At 38.8% G+C, this 18,903-nt stretch overlaps 1 protein-coding gene across 7 annotated transcripts in view; it reads left to right on the forward strand.

Moving 5' to 3' along the window:
* The window catches only part of TTBK2 (tau tubulin kinase 2), a 160,020-nt gene that overhangs the window by 120,165 nt on the left and 20,952 nt on the right, over positions 1-18,903 (forward strand). For all 7 annotated transcript variants that reach the window (XM_053224118.1, XM_027067046.2, XM_053224120.1 and 4 more), the window contains 3 exons: positions 3,440-3,656; positions 13,818-14,029; positions 15,944-16,532. In XM_053224118.1, the coding sequence (XP_053080093.1) occupies positions 3,440-3,656; positions 13,818-14,029; positions 15,944-16,532 (1,018 nt within the window). The remainder of the gene's footprint in view (positions 1-3,439; positions 3,657-13,817; positions 14,030-15,943; positions 16,533-18,903) is intronic.

The following is an 18,903-nucleotide window of genomic DNA, read 5'->3' on the forward strand; positions in this document are numbered from 1 at the left end:
ATATGCTATGTACAAGAGACCTAAAAAATATTTCAGAAAGGATGAACAAAGAAAAACCCAAAAAATGGGAGCCCTAAGAAGAGAATAATGATCCTGATATCAGAGAGTCTAGAATTCAAGCAAAAAAAGCAAAAAAAAAAAAAAAAAAAAAGTTACGAAGATGGAATGCTTTTTTTAATGCTTAATGCTGCAATTCACAAATGGGACATAATAAATACATAATATTTAGTCTCCAGAATCCCAGCAGTCACCTTTAGGAAGCAACAACTAGAAGAGATTCAGTTATTAGGTCATCAAGAAACCTTATATGCTTTATAGTTCCATAAAGCAGAAATATTATACTGCCTGACCACACTGCATTAGAACTAGAAATTTCCAACAAAAAACAAAAATGTCAAAGGCCCTTCCTCCTGGAAACTTAGAACCCTATCAGTCTACTCATTTTTTACATTTAAAGCTAAAATCAGAGGGAAATTATGGGTATTAAGTAAGGAGGTACATGATGTCAGTATGTCTTATTACTGGTGGTATTAATGTTGTTAATCTGGTTAGGGTGATGTTAGGTTTTTCCACTGTGAAGTTACTATTTTTCCCTTTGTAAGTAATTATTTTATGGGAAGATGTTTTGAGACCATTCAAATAAACTTTTTAAAAAATTTATTTTATTTAAAAAAAAATTTTTTTTAAGAGAGAGAATGCAGGCAGGGAAAGGGCAGCGAGGGAGGAGTACAGAGGGTCTGAAGTGGGCTCCATACTGACAGCAGCGAACCTGATGTAGGGCTCAAACTCATGAACTGTGAGATCATGACCTGAGCTGAATTTGAACGCTCAATCAACTCAGTCATCCAGGCACCCCAAAACTTGTTTTTCATTGTACTTTCTCCCACAAGTTTTAGCATCCATCAGTGAATCTTGCCTGAAAAGTATTGTGCCTACAAGCCTACCATTTATGTGGCCCGTTAAGAAGTGACTGAATTTGCTGACCTCTGAATTAAAGTACTGATTTTTCAGCAAACCTTATCTATTAAGGCCAGATAAATATCTGTGAGCTGTGCTGTCTCTGTCGCCACTACCACTGCCATTATAGTGCTAAAGTAGCCACAGACAATATGTAAATGAATGAGCATGACCCATGCCATACACTTGACTTACAAAAATAGGTGAGCGGCCAGATTTGGCCCACAGCCCTAGTTGGCTAATGCCTGCCTTAGATTATGGGGAAGGAAGTGTGAAAAGGATGTCTGTTCTTAGTACTTTTCTTGACGTCTGTCCAATTCTTCCATACATGTCCTTACTTTTTTTTCCCTAATGTTTCTATAATTTATACCTTGTCCACAAACACACACAATGTGCTAATGTGCTGATAATTCTCTTACATATACTTTTGCATTCATTCAACTCCTGAAGGAAATACGATTTTTCTGGGAAGGAATTTCTTTCCATATCGCAAACTCCAGATTTGGATCAGAGCTATAGGAGAATGAAGAAAATAGAATTATGTAAGGGTTAAAAATGGGGAATAAATGCAGAGAGGAACCTAAGTCATGTGCAGGAGAGCCTGTGTGGGGAAGATGTGAGAGCCCCTTGAAGTGTGTGGAATTAGACCACAGCATATGAGAAAAGAGGGAAACTGGGATAGAATAAAATTAGAAGCAGTTTGTAGGTGGAGATGTACTTTGTTTCCTCAGGAGTGGAGAAGGAAATGCCAGGGAGTTGGGGGGTTGGAAAGAAGCTGTGGAATAGTAGCTAGGCATAGGGAAGAAAGGATTGGAAGAAAACTGAGAGATTTAAAATGGAAAAAAATTGTGGGGCTAGTAGACCGATCTTCCTGAATTCAAATATTGATTCTTTTGCCATTCTCTGTCCTCGAGAATACAGGGAATTCTTTTAATAAACATTTGGATTGCCATGTAGCACATATATGTTAGTGTCTGTTGTAATGTCTAGCATCAATCAGTATATTGAACTTATATCTGAAAAATGTTTTAGTAGCCAGTTTATGAGCTTTATGAACTTTATTTACTTTTGAACTTTATTTTTATCATAAATCCCTTAATATGAACTATTTTAGGCCAAACTACCTTTTTCAATGTGTTCCCAATGTCAGAACTATAAGAACCACTTTACAGGCCTGAGAGCTATTTTTTTCCTGAGAGCTATTATCAGTGCTTTTCTAATTACACACCTATAACATATTGATAAAGAGATTCATCTTCTCCTATTGGCCCTAGTAGGGAGAGGTGGTAGCGAAGGTCAACTTAGGTAGAACAAGTCCCTGAAAAATGACTGATCTTTGTTCTCACAGCATTTCATATTGACAGTACCTGGACCAGAGCGTTGTCACCCTTGGAGTGGTTCACTAAGAAGATGCCTATTTTACCACTCATATTGATTGTATGTGTCAGTATAGTTAGTCTAGTGAAGACTGTTTTTTCTATTTTTAGACATTCCAGATCACTTCTAAGAAAAGGTTTCACTGTGTGGTAAATATTGTGTTCAGTCGGCAATATTTAAAAACAAAACAAACTGGGCACCTGGGTGGCACAGTTGGTTAAGCATCTGACTCTTGATCTCAGCTCAGGTCTTGAACTTAGGGTCATGGGTTCAAGACCCACATTGGGTTCTGTGCTAGGTGTGAAGCCTACTAAAAACAAAAAAACCAAACAAATAAAAATAAAATACAAACTAGTATACAGAGCATAGTTCTAGAACATAAGAGCATACAAGGATCTGAACACTTAATGAGTGATAACTAAGAACTAGAAAAGCCCCCTTCATGGGCCAGTGGTCTAAGGGAGAGATGACCAGCCATATAAATAGGACATGAAATGACTTAGAAAGAAATATATTGACAGGTGTCAATATTTTTTAAATTTTGTTCATGGTCAGTTCATGCAAAACTGTATAATTAAAGAATTTCCAGTTTCACCCAGAGGGCAAGAATTTCTTTCTCATTTCCCTAGAGCCTTCCATATAGTAGATACTTAGTAAAAAGTCTGTAAATGCAGAAGGCTAGGTACATTTTACACTATTTAAAAAATACAAGTGATCACATACCTGCTTATATCGTTATGACACTTAATATTTTTCTGCTTATAGTTTTTGTTATTCCCTAAATGAAAAAAATGGGTGAAGAATAGAAAATACTACAATTGACAGGGACTTATTAGAAAATAGAGCAATAATTGTTGAATCAGTGAGTTATTGTTAACATTTCTTTTTTTAGATCAGCCTGAAAATTCTACTGATCAGAAGCAGTTTTATTTTGTACAATTGGCATGACCTAAGTTTCTGAGGTTTTGGTTTTGTTTTGTATTACTCTTTTACTCATGTACAGACTTCATGATTTAAGTCCAGAAACAAAATGTAGGATAATCTTAGAGTAACTTTTGATTCTGGTGTTTTTAAGTTCTACCTTTTTTTCATTCCACATCTTTAGAATTGCCAATGCCACTCCCATCCCAGGAGACTTGCTTCGAGAAAATACAGATGAGGTGTTTCCAGATGAACAGCTTAGTGATGGGGAGAATGGCATCCCTGTTGGTGTGTCACCAGATAAATTGCCTGGATCTTTGGGGCACCCACGTCCCCAGGAGAAGGATGTCTGGGAAGAGATGGATGCCAACAGGAACAAGATAAAGCTTGGGATTTGTAAGGTTAGTATTTCTTGTATAGGAAGAATATCTTTCTATGTGCTTAATGTTTTTCTTCTGTTAATGTAGCTAAGTATCATGATTCTTAACTTTGAGAAGTAGAACATTGTATTGCTAGTGATTTATATATTTGTAATTGCAACATCTTGGCTAATTTTGCCCGTAGCACTCAGGTATAGATGCTAAACATTAATCTTCATCTTGTATTTTGTGAAAAAGATGAAGGGATTTTTAAAAAATAACCAGACACAGAGACTAAAAGAAGAGACATCTATAGAAAAGAAGTAATAGTCTTTCTAAATAATATGACAAAACTCTGGGCTCCTTCTTTAGTGTGGACCTAGGGAACTAGGAGTACCCATTCTGAAAATTGCCTCAAGTGGAGGTGGGGAAATGAGGGTTGGGAATGGAAAACATTGAACTGATCATGAGGTGTCATAGTGGATGTTGAATAATCGACATGATTTTTTCTTCCTTAGGATTGTAAGCAGGACTACTTGTAAGTATGGGGAGAGGTACAGATTTCTGAATTAAATGGTTAATTTTTAATAATCTTGGGGCATATTATCCCCAAATTTCTTTTTGCCTTTACTGTTCCTTGTCCTTTCCAGTTCATAGAAGATAAAATGAAGATTAATGGGAATGGAGGGGCAGTGAATTATGAACCAGTTAGTTTCTGGTGCTTCTTATGTTTTTATAAAGGTTTATTTGGAATAGAAGTTAAATGTATAGGTGTGAAATGAGACTTTGGGCTCATACCTATTAACATAACTGATAGAAAATTGGCTAGTCATGCTTTATGAAGTATATCTTGAAAAGAATTTTCCATGATCAATTGTGAGGAGCTTGGCCTCTCTGTGGGACAAGAGACATCTGGGGGACATCCCCCATCTGTCTCTCTCTCTCTCTGTCAAAAAATAAAGAAATGGTAAAAAAGTAATAAAATAAAAATCTGTACTGACATTCTTAGTTGCCAGCCCACAGGGGTATCTGTGTATATGAGAGTATGAAATGGCATTTGACATAGAACATACTGTAATTTCTTTCACCCATTGTCACTATTTAATCTGTATTTAGTTCTCTTCTATTTTTTAATTCTTTCCTTTCCAAAAACATTACTCAAATTAGATTATTAGTGTTACTGTTCTTTTATAGCAGTAGTGTTTATGTGGATTTTTCAAAGATATTTACCATTTCCTTACATTTTTGGAAGTCCTGGACTCACCTTCTTTCTTTCTGAAGTATTTCCATTAGAAGTTCCTTTAGTTCAGATCTTTTGGAAAGACTTTCAATTTTTACTTGTTAATGTATTTATTTTAGCCTCAATTTTTTTTAACGTTTTATTTATTTTTGAGACAGAGAGAGACAGAGCATGAACAGGGGAGGGTCAGAGAGAGAGGGAGACACAGAATCAGAAATAGGCTCCAGGCTCTGAGCTGTCAGCATAGAGCCTGACGCGGGGCTCGAACTCATGGACCGTGAGATCATGACCTGAGCCGAAGTCGGACGCTTAACCGACTGAGCCACCCAGGCGCCCCTAGCCTCAATTTTTGAAGAGAGTTTATGCTAGCTTCAAAGTTTTTGATTGACAGTTATTTTTCCTCTGGTTTCTGTATTGAATTTCAAAAGTCTGTTATTCTGGATTTTTTTTTTTCTTTGTTATATGATCCATTCCCTCTCCCCTGTCTTTGCTCCCTGGCGACTTTTTAGCTTTTCTCTTTGTCTTTGGTGCTGTACATTTTAACTACAGTGTGTCTAGGCTTATATTTCTTTTTATTTATCCTGGTTGGGATATCTTGTTTCCTGAGTCTTTGATTCATAATTTTGTATCATTTCTAAGAGATGTACAGCCATTCCCTAGCAAAATATTGCCACTAATTCATTCTCTCTGTTCTCTCATTCTGGGACTCCGATTAAACATATATTATGCCTTTTTATTCTGTTACATAATCTCTTAACATCTTTTTTCATATTTTCCTTCTCCTTATCTTGTTGTGCTTCATTCTAGGTAATTTCTTTTGCTATGTCTTCTAGTTCACTGATTAAAAACTTTGGCTTTTCCTGGTTAATTTGATGTTTAACTTGTTGATTGAATGTTTAATATTAAATTCATCAGCTAATTCCAAATAATCCCTTGTTGATATTTGTGATAATGACCTTTATTTATTTAAACATTTTAGGTATAACTGTTATATATCCTGTTTCTTTTTAAAAAATTAATTTATTTAAATTCAAGTTAATTAACATACACTGTGCTATGGGTTTCAGGAATAGAACCCCGTGATTCATCACTTTGATATGACAACCAGTTTTCATTCAGACAAGTGCCCTCTTTTATGCCCATCACCCATTTAGCCCATCCACCTACCCACCTCCCCTCCAGCAACCCTCAGTTCTCTGTATTTAAGAGTCTCTTATGGTTTGCCTCCCTCTCTGTTTTTATCTCATTTTTTCTTCCCATCCCCTATGTTCATCTGTTAAGTTTCTCAAATTACACATATGAGTGAAATCATTTCTCTAATTTATTTTACTTAGCATAATGTACTCTAGTTTCATCCATGTTCTTGAAAATGGCAAGATTTCATTCTTTTTGAGCACCAGATAGTATTTCATTGTATATATACACCACATCTTCTGTATCCATTCATCACTCAGTGGACATTTGGGTTCTTTCCATCTTCTTATCCATTCATCAGTCAGTGGACGTTTGTACTCTTTCCATAATTTGGCTATTGTTGATAGTGCTGCTGTAAACACTGGGTGCATGTGCCCCTTCAAATCAGCATTTTTGTATCCTTTGGATAAATACCTACTAGTGCAATTTCTGGGTCATAGGGTAGTTCTATTTGTAATTTTTTGAGGAACCCCTCCATACTGTTTTCCAGAGTGGCTGCACCAGTTTGCATTCCCACCAACAGTGCAAGAGGGTTCCCCTTTCTCTGCATCCTTGTCAACATCTGTTGTTGCCTGAGTTGTTAATTTTAGCCATTCTGACAGGTGTGAGGGGTGGTATCTCCTTGTGGTTTTGATTTGTATTTCCCTGATGATGAGTGATTTTGAGCATCTTTTCATGTGTCTGTTGGCCACCTGGATGTCTTCTTTGGAAATGTGTCTATTCATGTCTTCTGCCCATTTCTTTACTGGGTTATTTGTTTTTTGAGTGTTGAGTTTGGTAAGTTCTTCATAGATTTTGGATACTAACCTTTTATCCAATATGTCATTTGCAAACATCTCCTCCCATCCCATTGGTTGCCTTTTAGTTTTATTGATTGTTTCCTTCATTATACAGAAGGTTTTTATCTTGATGAGGTGCCAGTAGTTCATTTTTGCTTTTATTTCCCTCACCCCTGAAGACATGTCAAGAAGTTGCTGTAGCCTAGGTCAAAGAGGTTGCTTCCTATTTTCTCCTGTAGAATTTTGATCGTTTCCTGTCTCACAGTTAGGTCTTTCATTCATGTTGAATTTATTTTTCTGTATGGTGTAAGAAAGTGGTCCAGTTTCATTTTTCTGCATGTCGCTGTCCAGTTTTCCCAGCATCATGTGCTGAAGAGACTGTCTTTTTTCCATTGGATACTCTTTCCTCCTTTGTTCAAGATAGGTTGGCCTTACATTTGTGGGTCAATTTCTGGGTTCTGTATTCTGTTGCATTGATCTATGTGTCTGTTTTTGTGACAGTACCATACTGTCTAGATTACCGCTTTGTAATACATCTTGAAGTCTGCAATTGTCATGCCTCTAGCTTTGGTTTTCTTTTTCAGGATTGCTCTGGCTATTTGGGGTCTTCTCTGGTTCCAGACAAATTTTGGGATTGTTTGTTCTAGCTCTGTGAAGAATGCTGGTGTTATTTTGATAGGAATTACATTGAGTGTTAGATTGCTTTGGGTAGTATAGACATTTTAACAATATTTGTTCTTTAAATCCATGAACATGGAATCTTTTTTCCTTTCTTTGTGTCTTCAATTTCTTTCATAAGCTTTGTGTAGTTTTCGGTGTACAGATCTTTTACCTCTTTAGTTAGGCTTATTCCTAGGTACTTTATGGTTTTTGGTGCAATTGTAAATGGGATCAATTCCTTGATTTCTCTTTCTGTTGTTTCATTATTGGTGTATAGAAATACAACCAATTTCTGTACATTGATTTTATATCCTGTGACTTTGCTGAATTCATGTATCAGTTCTAGCAATTTTTTGGTGGAGTCTTTGGCAGTTTCCATGTAGAGTATCATGTTATTTGCGAAGAGTGAAAGTTTTGACTTCTTCTTTGCCAGTTTGGATGCTGTTTATTTCTTTTTGTTGTCTGATTGCTGAGGCTAGGACTTCTAGTACTTCTAGTACTATGTTGAACAACAGTGTCGTGTTTCTGACTTTAGGAGTAAAGCTCTCAGTTTTTCCCCATTAAGGATGATATTAGCTTCATATATGGCTTTTATGATGTTGAGGTATGTTCCTTCTATCTCTGCTTTCTTGATGGTCTTTGTCAAGAAAGGATGCTGGATTTTGCCCAATGCTTTTTCTGCACCTATAAAGGATCATATGGTTCTTATCCTTTGTTTTGTAAATGTGGCATAGCATATTGAACCAGCCTTGCAGCCCAGGAATAAGTCCCAATTAATCATGGTTAATAATTCTTCTAATGTACTGTTGAATTTGATTTGCTAGTACATTTATCTTATTGAGAATTTTTGCATCTAGGTTCATTGGGGATATTGGCCTGTAATTCTCCTTTTTAGTGGGTCTTTGTCTGGTTTTGGAATCAAGGTAATGCTGGCTTCATAGAATGAGTTTGGAAGCTTTCTTTCCATTTCTATATTTAGGATTAGTTTAGAAGAATAGGTATTAACTCTTCTTTTTTTTTTAATTTTTTTTTTTTTAACATTTATTTTTGAGACAGAGAGAGACAAAGCATGAACGGGGGAGGGTCAGAGAGAGGGAAACAGAGAATCTGAAACAGGCTCCAGGCTCTGAGCTGTCAGCACAGAACCTGATGCGGGGCTCAAACTCACGGACCGCGAGACATGACCTGAGCCAAAGTTGGCCGCTTAACCGACTGAGCCACCCAGGCGCCCCGTTATTAACTCTTCTTTAAATGTCTGGTAGAATTTCCCTGGGAAGCCATCTGGCCCAGGACTTTGTTTGGAGATTTTTGATAACTGATTCAATTTCTTTGCTTATGGGCCTCTTCAAATTTTCTATTTTTTCCTGTTTGAGTTTTGGTAGTGTGTGAGTGTCTAGGAATTTGTACATTTCTTCCAGATTGTCCAGTTTGTTGGCATATAATTTTTCATAGTATTCGCTTATAATTGTTTATATTTCTGTGGTGTTGGTTGTGATCTCTTTCTTTCTTTTTTTTTAATGTTTATTTAGTTTTTTTGAGAGAGAGTGCACACATGCACAAGCCAGGGAGGGGCAGAGTGGAAGGAGGACAGAGGATCCAAAGCGGGCTCTGTGCTGACAGCAGAGACACCAGTATGGGGCTCAAACTTGCGAACCATGAGATCATGACCTCAGCTGAAGTTGGATGCTTATCCAGTTGAGCCACCCAGGTGTCCCATGATCTCTCCTCTTTCCTTCATGATTTTATCTATTTGGATCCTCTCTCTCTCTCTCTCTCTATCTCTCTCTTTTATAAGTCTAGCTAGGGGTTTATCAATTTTTATTCTTGCAAAAAACCAGCTCTTAGATTCATTGATGTGTTCTACTGTTTTTCTGAAAACAGCTAGGGACAAATGGACCTTAACCTACAGGGGTAGACACTGTTCTACTGGGGTTTTTGTTTGTTTGTTTGTTTCTATATCGTTTATTTCTGCTCTAATCTTTATTATTTCCCTTCTTCTGCTGGCTTTGGGCTTTATTTGCTGCTCATTTTCTAGCTCCTTTAGGTGTAAGTTTAGATTGTGTATTTGGGACTGTTCTTACTTCTTGAGATAGGCCTAAATTGCAATGTATTTTCCTCTTAGGACTGCCTTTGCTGCATTTGAAAGGGTTTGGACTATTGTGTTTTCATTTGCTTTCATGTAATTTTTAATTTCTTCTTTAATTTCCTGGTTAACCCATTCTTTCTTCAGTAGGATGTTCTTTAACCTCCATGTATTTGAGGGTTTTCCAAATTTTTTCTTGTGGTACATATGCATGGTATGATATGGACCTTTTTGTACCTCTTGAGGGCTGATTTGTGACCCAGCATGTGATCTATTCTGGAAAGTTTTCCATGTGCACTTGAGAAGAATGTGTATTCTGCTACTTTAGGATGAAATGTTCTGAATATATCTATTAAGCCCATCTGGTCCAGTATGTCATTCAAAGCCATTGTTTCCTTGTTGATTTTCTGCTTAGATGATCTGTCTGTTGCAAGTGGGGTATTAAAGTCTCCTAGTATTATGGTATTATTATTAATGAGTTTTTTTATGTTTGTGATTAATCAACTTATATATGTGGGTGCTCTCAAGTTAGAGGCATTAAATATTTACAATTGTTGGATCTTCATGATGTATAGACCCCTAATTATGACATAATGCTCTTCTTCATCTCTTGTTACAGTCCTTGTTTTAAAATCTAGTTTGTCTGATACATGGCTACTCCAGGTTCCTTTTGACCTCCATTAGAATGATAGATGTTCTCCATCCCCTCACTTTCAGTCTGTGGGTGTCCTATGGTCTAAAATGAGTCTATTGTAGGCAGAATATAGATGGATCTTGTTTTTTAATCCATTCTGATACCCTATGTCTTTTGATTGGAGCATTTCATTTATATTCAGAATGATTATTGAAAGATAAGAATTTAGTGCCATTGTGATATCTGTCAATTTGGTGTTTCTGATGATATTCTCTGGTCCTTTGTAGTCTTAGCTGCTTTGGTCCTTTTTTTTCCCCTCAGAGAGTCCCCTTAAAATTTCTTGCAGAAATGGTTCAGTGGTCACACACTCCTTTAGTTTTTTTGTTTGTCTGGGAAAGTCTTTTTCTCTCCTTTTATTCTGAATGACAGCCTTGCTGGATAAAGGATGTTTGACTGCATATTTTTCCTGTTCAGCACATTGAATATGTCCTGCCACTCCCTTCTGGCCAGTCAGGTTTCAGTGGACAGGTCTGCTGCTAACCTTATGTATCTACCCTTGTAGGCTAGGACCTTTTGTCCATAGCTACTTTCAGAATTTTCTCTTTATCCTTGTATTTTGCAAATTTCACTATGATACATTGTGATGTTGACCTGTTTTTGTTGACTTTGAAGTGAGTTCTCTGTGCCTCTTGGACTTGGATGCCTGTTTCCTTTCCCAGATTAGGGAAGTTCTCTGCTATAATTTGTTCAAATAAACCTTCTCCCCTTTTCCTCGCTTTTCTTTTTCTGGGACTCCTTTGATATGAATATTGTTTCGTTTCTTGTAATCAGTTAGTTTTCTAAGCCTCCCCTTGTCATCTAGTAATTTTCTTTACTTCTTTTTGTCAGTGTCATGATTTTCCATAATTTTTTCTTCTGTTTCACCTATTCTCTGCTTCTTTAATTCTTGTTGTCCCTGTGTCTAGTTTATTTTGCAGTTCAGTTATAGCATTTTTTAATTCATCCTGACTAGTTCTTAGGTCTTTGATCTCTGCAGCAAGGGTTTCTCTGGTGTCTTCTGTGCCTTTTTCAAGCCCAGATAGTAGTTATGACTGTTGTTCTAAATTCTTGTTCAGATATATTGCTTATATCTGTTTTGAGCCAGTCCCTGGCTGTGATTTCTTCTTGACCTTTCTTTTGGGGGGAATTCCTTCATCTTGTCATTTTGGCTAAGTTTCTGTCCTTTGCATGTTTTAAAAGCTTGTTATGTTTCCTACACCTGAGAATACTACTGTATTAAAAAGGGGTCATATTCTGTCCAGGGCCTGTCACTCCAGGAAGTGTTTCTGGTGTATGCTGTGTGCCCTCTGCTGTTGCATTTTGGCTGCTCTTTCCCACTGGTCAGTCCTTTACAAAGCTCCTCCTTGCTTGTAGTGGTGGAGTGTATGGAACTTCAACCAGGTGTGCTTTGATTTTTTTGTTGAAGTAACCCTAGGAAGAAAGGAAAAGGCTGGCGTGGCGGGGGGGGGGGGTGGCGGGGATGGCGAAGGCTGATTCCATAAAAAGAGAAAAAGAGAGGGAACAAAAAACTATAAAGCTGATTGCACAGAAAAAGAAAGGGGGGGAGGGAGCAGAAGAAAAAAGAAAAGAAGGAAAAAGAAAATTAAAAAGCCTGATTCAAAAAAAAAAAAAAAAGATAAAAGGAAATGACAAAAAGTAAACCAGAAACTATGAGCCTGATTCCAAAAGAAAAAAGAGAAAAGGAGAAAAAAACTAAAAATGAGTTGTCTTTGGTGCTTGAGGGGTGCTTGGCTGTGCTGGTCTGGAGGAAAGGCTGGCTGCATTAGCTCAGATTCCATCTTGCTTCCAGTAGATAAGCGGTTACCAGGCACGGAGGGGCAGGATATGGTGTAAGCAGGTCCCAACTCCACTGGGGGCCACTGTGCTCCTCTCTGAAGTCCCACTGTGTTGTGTTGGGGGAAAAAATGGCATCACCCCAGGCTTTGATCCCCAGACTGGGGATCCCAACCACCACTATTGAGTAGCCCTTACAGAATAGTGAGGGCAGTCACCTTGCCCTGAGCCACAAGTATCCTGCACCTTCTCCTTGGTGCACAGTTGGGATTCAAAACCCCAAATCCTAAAGGACCTGGCATAGTGCAGATCCACTCCCCTCCTCCAGAGTAGAACCTTTCCACCCTGCTGATGAAAGGGTTTGGCCGTCACCTGCAGGGTCTTTTGTCCTTGGTGAGGCAATAAACCCTCTTCCAGAAGTACTCCAGGAAGGGGACTGTTCTCTTCCAGTGTACCCTGGAGATGTCTACACTACAGTATGCACTCCAGGGCCAGCTCCCTTCTCCCCAGGAGTGTGTCCACAGCTCTGCTCAGGAGAAAGACACATACTTCCAAAACCTTGGAGTGAGAGCTCCAAAAGCTATTTGCAAAACAAAACTGGGATGCTCAGTATTTCTCGCTCCCCAGTTCATGGTCCAAAGAGGTTTTCCTCTTGTGCTAACTTGATGTTGCACTTTCTTAACCCTTCTCTCTTTCCCTCCCTTTTGTCTCTGCACAGAAATGGTTTCCTCTTGTCTGTGGCTCCACTGTTTTTCTCTTCCCCAATTCACATCCATGCACCTCACATCTACCAAGCTGTTTCCCTCCAACTGTGGAGATCCTTCTGTTGCTCTGCAGATCTATTTCCTGGGTGTTCCAAAAAATCTGACCTCAATACAGCTGTGTTTAGGGACAAAGAAAGCCCAGGGTCCCCTACTTCTCCACCATCTTAACTCTCCCCCCTGTATATCCTGTATTTTAACAAGTTTAATATCTGATGTCTTTGGGAGTTTTAAATATTTTTCTAAAAATTATTATTTCTGTTAGTCGTGGTGGCATTCCTTCCCATGTGTTTGATTAATAATTGATGGCAGTCCTGTAGACCTTACTTCAGAAGAAGTCTTACTTCAAAGAAGATTGTCTTCTGCTTCTGCTGGTAGCCAGCAGACCAGTTGGGCATCTTTAAACATACCAGACCTACCTCTCCTACCCTACTACTGGGGTCAAGCTTAATTTCCTTGGCAAGTGTGCTGCTGTGGGCATCTGTCCTTACGCAGCCCCACTACTCTGAGCTGTGTCATATTCAACCAGCTGCTCTGCTCAGCTCTTTATTGTTCTAGCTCCAAGTTTTCTTATTGTTGTTTGGTTTTTCATTTGGTTTTTAGAGAAGGAGCAACAGGGGATATTCATGCTTGGCAGCCTCTCCTACCTCTTGTGAGACCACCTGTGGCTCGAAGAAAATGTCCTTTCCAGGTTTTATTTTTACTTTAGTGGAATGGAGACCTGCAAGCATCTTGTAAGATATCATACAAAAAGCTAAGGTGGTTAAACATTTTTAGACTGTTTATTTTTGTACCAAAAACATAAAAAACTAAAATAATACTGAAACTGAGAATAAATTAAGAATATTCATTTTATAAAAGGTTAATAGACAAGTGTTTAGTGATGTCAACTATCCAAAATATCCTGATTCCTGAAAACACATCGCAAGCATTTGCTTATGTTATTTTGAAAGACGTCAGTGATTCCTGTACATAGTCACCTGAATGTTTTTCATTATTTTCTTTTATATTTTGTCTAGGCTGCTACTGAGGAAGAGAACAGCCATGGTCAAGTAAATGGTATTCTGAATGCTCCAAGCCTTGGTTCACCGATTCGTGTCCGCTCAGAGATTACTCAGCCAGACAGAGATGTTCCATTGGTGCGGAAGTTACGTTCTATCCACAGCTTTGAGCTGGAAAAACGTCTAACACTGGAGCCAAAGCCAGATACTGACAAGTTTCTTGAGACCTGGTATGAAATAGTTTTTCTTTTCTTTAAAGCTACTAAGAAAGATGCTATAGTTATCCTCAACATCATCATTATTAATTTCTATAATGTAAAGTCTTTCAAATAAGAAATGTTTGCATTTTTGTAGTACTGGTTTGATTAAGCTCTCATCTCCATCCGTGTTTTTATTATCATTGTGATTCTTAATGTGAATTGTCTTATAATATTGTTACAAGTTCTTATAACACAGCTTTTGGCCTTGCAAGTTGAGCAGTGGGAACTGGTAATTTCATAAAACTAGGTACAAGTTAAAAACATTTTGAACTTACCTTGTTTGGAAGGGATCTCATTTATTGGAGTAAGAAGATGCAGTGTAGAGTTGGAGTGCACAAGATAAAGAAGGTATTGTGCAGGAAGAAGGGGAGTTCGTGAAGGAGGGAAACAAGTAATTTATATACAAGGGACAGGCAGTTCAATTCATTTAATGAAGGCCTTCTGTAAGTACTGTAGGAAAAATAGACATGAATAAGTTTCTTCCTAGAAATAAGGAAAGGTGGAACTTTAGAGAGCTATACATAGGTAATAACTATAGTTGGCGATTAGAAGTCCAATTATCCGTAAATTTTGCTAACAGAAGAATTGTTATATATAAATTAAAGAAGACTGCAGTAATACTAAGAGCCAAGTGACTAGTGATGGTCGCATGCCCTTCAGTGTACATCCCCGATGGCTGCTATTGGCAATGAAATGTTAGAAGGACCATGTAATTGACGAACATGGTGTTTACTGTGTTTAAAGACAGTTCAGCCACTTCTGGCCTAGTCTAATCTGGCTTCCATTTTCAATCGTCCTTCATATATGTGTATTCTTCCTTACATGGTAGTCATTCAGTCTCACAGCTATGTGATAGAAGCTATGTCTGTACATTGATATGATCAAAAGGATGGATTTGAGATGGGGCAGTGCTTAAACATTTTGAGTGGTGGCTAAGATTGGGAATAAAGACCTAAATGCAATAGGAGTAAAAGCTTAGTTTGGTAAAGAATTAGTTTAACAAAGGAATGAAACCAAAGGGAGTCCATGTTGAAGGAAGAGCTGAGAAATAAAAATAAGGTGGAGGTAAGAGAAGTAATCCAAGAAAATGAACTCAAGCCAGAAGCTAGAATGAAAAGGGAACAGTTGAAGGAATTGAAGCACCTAATTACAGACTTGGAAAGCAAAAAGTGTATTGCTTAAACTACTTTCCTGAAGATGAGATCAGTTCTTAGAAGCAAGTGCAGCCAAATGGTCACACCATTGCCTGCCCCTCAGCCGGCAGAGAGATTCTATACAGTGCCATCTGCTTTTTAATCCGCCCAAACTGACAATATACCTTGAAGCTTCCCCCACCCCCTCCCGACCCCCCACCACTGTGTGCACCTCTATGTGCATAGTGGACTGGGTGTGCTTGAGCAGGTATAGCAGCTTTTCTTTATAAAAGTTCTGCCTTTGGTATTTACTTGAATGAGTACATTTATATATATGTCTGAAGAAGAAACACTTCAAGTATTTGCCTAATGTATACTAGCTTCTTCATTTCCTTTTGTAGGGCTTCTGGTGAGGCAAAAGCTAAATTTGGCTAAATTGTTTCTGTCTGCCAGAGAGAGGGCAGTGTGATTGAATTGTCAAAGAAAAGTTGAAATAGATCACGAGTCAACCTGGTTAGGCTTCTCTTCTGCCCTGCAGCAGGAGAGCCATCTTCCTTCCATGGGCTCCATCTTCCCAAACAGGATTATGACACGTAAAGCAGAACTTAATCAGCCTGTGAAACTTTCCTTATGTTTTATTTATATTTTTTTCTCTAACCTGTGTGTGAATGTTAGTTCTGTATAGAGCTTATAGGTTATGCAATAAATATTTTCCTAGGACAGTTGAGTAACTTCTCTCTGTTTTCTTAAGCCTGGAGAAAATGCAGAAAGATTCCAGTGCAGGAAAGGAATCTATTCTCCCTGCTCTGCTTCATAAGCCTTGTGTTCCCGCTGTGTCCCGTGCTGACCACATCTGGCACTATGATGAAGAATATCTTCCAGATGCTTCTAAGCCTGCCTCTGCCAACACCCCTGAACAGGCAGATGGCGGTGCCAGCAATGGATTTATAGCAGTTAACTTGAGCTCCTGCAAGCAGGAGGTTGATTCCAAAGAATGGGTGATTGTGGACAAGGAGCAGGACCTTCGAGATTTTAGGACAAATGAGGCTTTAGGCCATAAAACAACTGGGAGCCCTTCTGATGAGGAGCCTGAAGTACTTCAAGTCCTGGAGGAATCGCCTCAAGATGAAAAGCTCCTACTGGGTCCTTGGGCAGAAAGTGATCATTTAAAGAAAGAAACCTCAGGTGTGGTCTTAGCCCTTTCTGGGGAGTGTCCTGCCACTGCTGTTCCAGAACAGTATACAGATAGGCTAGAACTCCAGGCTGGAGCTGCTAGTCACTTTATTGCAGTGACACCCACGAGTCCAATGGAGGCACAAGCAGAAGGACCCCTCACAGCGGTAAGAAATTTGTTCCTATTATGTTTCTCTGCTATCCATTCAAGGTGCTGTTAAAAAAGAACTAACCAGTTCAACTAGCAATCAACTGAGATTGTTCAGCAGATGCCTAAGTTTGGGGATAGGGCGTGATGTCTGGAGTAGGTTCTATATCAGTCACCCAATATGAAATTTCTCAAAACAAGTGAAGGTTGCCTGTCAGTGTAGCAACACATGAAATGTCATTATAACCTAATTTCAGAATAACATTTCTAATTAGTCCACAAGAGCTGTGTGTTTAGATATGACTTTTTAAAAATTTGTAATTCTAAAGATTTTGAATCTCTGCCTTATAAACCTGGTGAGGAAGGCATATATAATTTGTACTTTATAGTGTACAGTTGGCTAGGTTTGATTCTTTTCTGTTTCTTTTTCGTAATCTCCACACGGAAATTTCTCATATTTTACATTACTCTTAAACAGTAGTCTTCCAGCTTTGATGTCCACTGTGTAAAATACAGAGTCCCAGCCTCACTTCCAGAGCTTCTTCTTCAATAAGTCTGGGAGAGAGTGAGACCAGGAGTCTGCATTTTACCAAGTAGCTGAAAGCAGTTGTGATATAGGTCTTTTGCAAGGGAATTACCCTCAGTTTGGGCATTCAGCTGGAGACGCCTGTTACCCTGTTGTTAATCAGTAAGCAGTGATGCCCCGATGACTGAGAGCAGCTGGAGCCCCAGAAAAGTCAAATATGGAGGCAGTAAGGAGCTGTGTACAGAGATCTTTGGCACCAGCCTGAGGACAGGTACCTCTGTCCTTACATGGGTGGAAGTACCAGGTTTTCTCAAATTCCCTAATCATCTAGCAGCTGTCTTTTCCAACTCACCAAAAACAATGTTGTTCCCCAAACTGACATTTTTCTGTTAGAACACAATTCCAAATGCAGGTGTAAAACAGTGAGAAAAGATAACAAAATTTGATTTTGTGTCCTGCTTTGTAGGAATTCACCTGCACTTCACCGTAGGAAAATCAATGCCTGCCTCTTTCTACATCAGAGTTAGTCTTTTCTTCTTTTCCAGGACTGCTTTGTACAGTTATACAGGTTGTTCACTAAATAAAGTGGCCTAGCCCAGGGAGCAAGTAGGGGCTGAAACCTAGCCCAAACTTTGCTAACCAAACTGCGTTTTTGTGTAGGTCTGTTTCTTCTTTAAGGAAGCATCCTTTTTCAAATTGTACACAATGACCTATGGGCTAGAGGCAAGTCCAGCCACCCCCCTCCTTCCTCTCATCCCTTTTTCCACCCACCTTCCCTCTTTCCATTTATTTCTCTTTCGATCTTCAGTTTATTCTTATCTTGGACTCTGTCATGCTATGTACTTGCTGTCACTCAAGCATTCTGGTGTACTTCCCTTCAGAAAGGTTTTCTAAGGGCCCCTGTGTGGCTCAGTCGGTTAAGCATCTGACCAGCTCAGGTCATGATCTTGCCGTTTGTGGGTTCAAGCCCCATGTGGGACTCAGCTGACAGCTCAGAGCCTGGAGCCTGCTTCAGATTCTATGTCTTCATCTCTCTCTGTCCCTCCCCTGCTTGCTCTTTGTACCTCTCTCTCTCTCTCTCAAAAATAAATAAACATTTAAAAATTTGGGGGAAAAAAAAGGTTTTCTAAAGCCTTGGCTCCATTTCTCCTAGTATTGCTTTCTCCCATCAATACTGTTTTATCCACAGGGATTGTTCACATGCTTCTCTTACACTGTTTGTATTTTCTCTGTCGGGTTGTTGAAAGACTTGCATTCATTTATTTGATATTATAACTTTGGCCTTATTTTCAGATATCTTTAAATACAAGTATTTTTCTTTTTTCTTTGTTTTTTAATTTAAATTCAAGGGACACCTTGGTGGCTCAGTCTGTTACGCATACAACTTCGGCTCAGGTCATGATCTCACTACTTATGAGTTCGAGCCCCGTGCTGGGCTTGCTGCTGTCAAGCTCACAGTATGGATCCTGCTTCAGATTCTGTGTCTCCCTCTCTCCCTGCCCCTCCCCCACTCACAGTCTGTCTGACTGTCTGTTTTTCTCTCTCTTAAAAATAAACATTAAAAAAAAATTTAAATTCAAGTTAGTTAACATACATTGTAGTCTTGGCTTCAGGAGTAGAACCCAGTGATTCATCTCTTACATATGACACCCAGTGCTCATCCCAACAAGTGCCCTCCTGAATGCCCCATCACCCATTTAACCCATATCCCCACCTACCTCCCCTCCAGCAAGCCTCAGTTCTCTGTATTTAAGAGTCTCTATGATTGGCCTCCCTCTCTTTTTTTATCTTAGTTTTGCTTCCCTTCCCCTGTGTTCATCTGTTGAGTTTCCCAAATTACACATATGAGTGAAATCATATGATA

Source organism: Acinonyx jubatus, chromosome B3 (assembly GCF_027475565.1).
Source record: "Acinonyx jubatus isolate Ajub_Pintada_27869175 chromosome B3, VMU_Ajub_asm_v1.0, whole genome shotgun sequence".
Lineage (NCBI taxonomy): Eukaryota > Metazoa > Chordata > Mammalia > Carnivora > Felidae > Acinonyx > Acinonyx jubatus.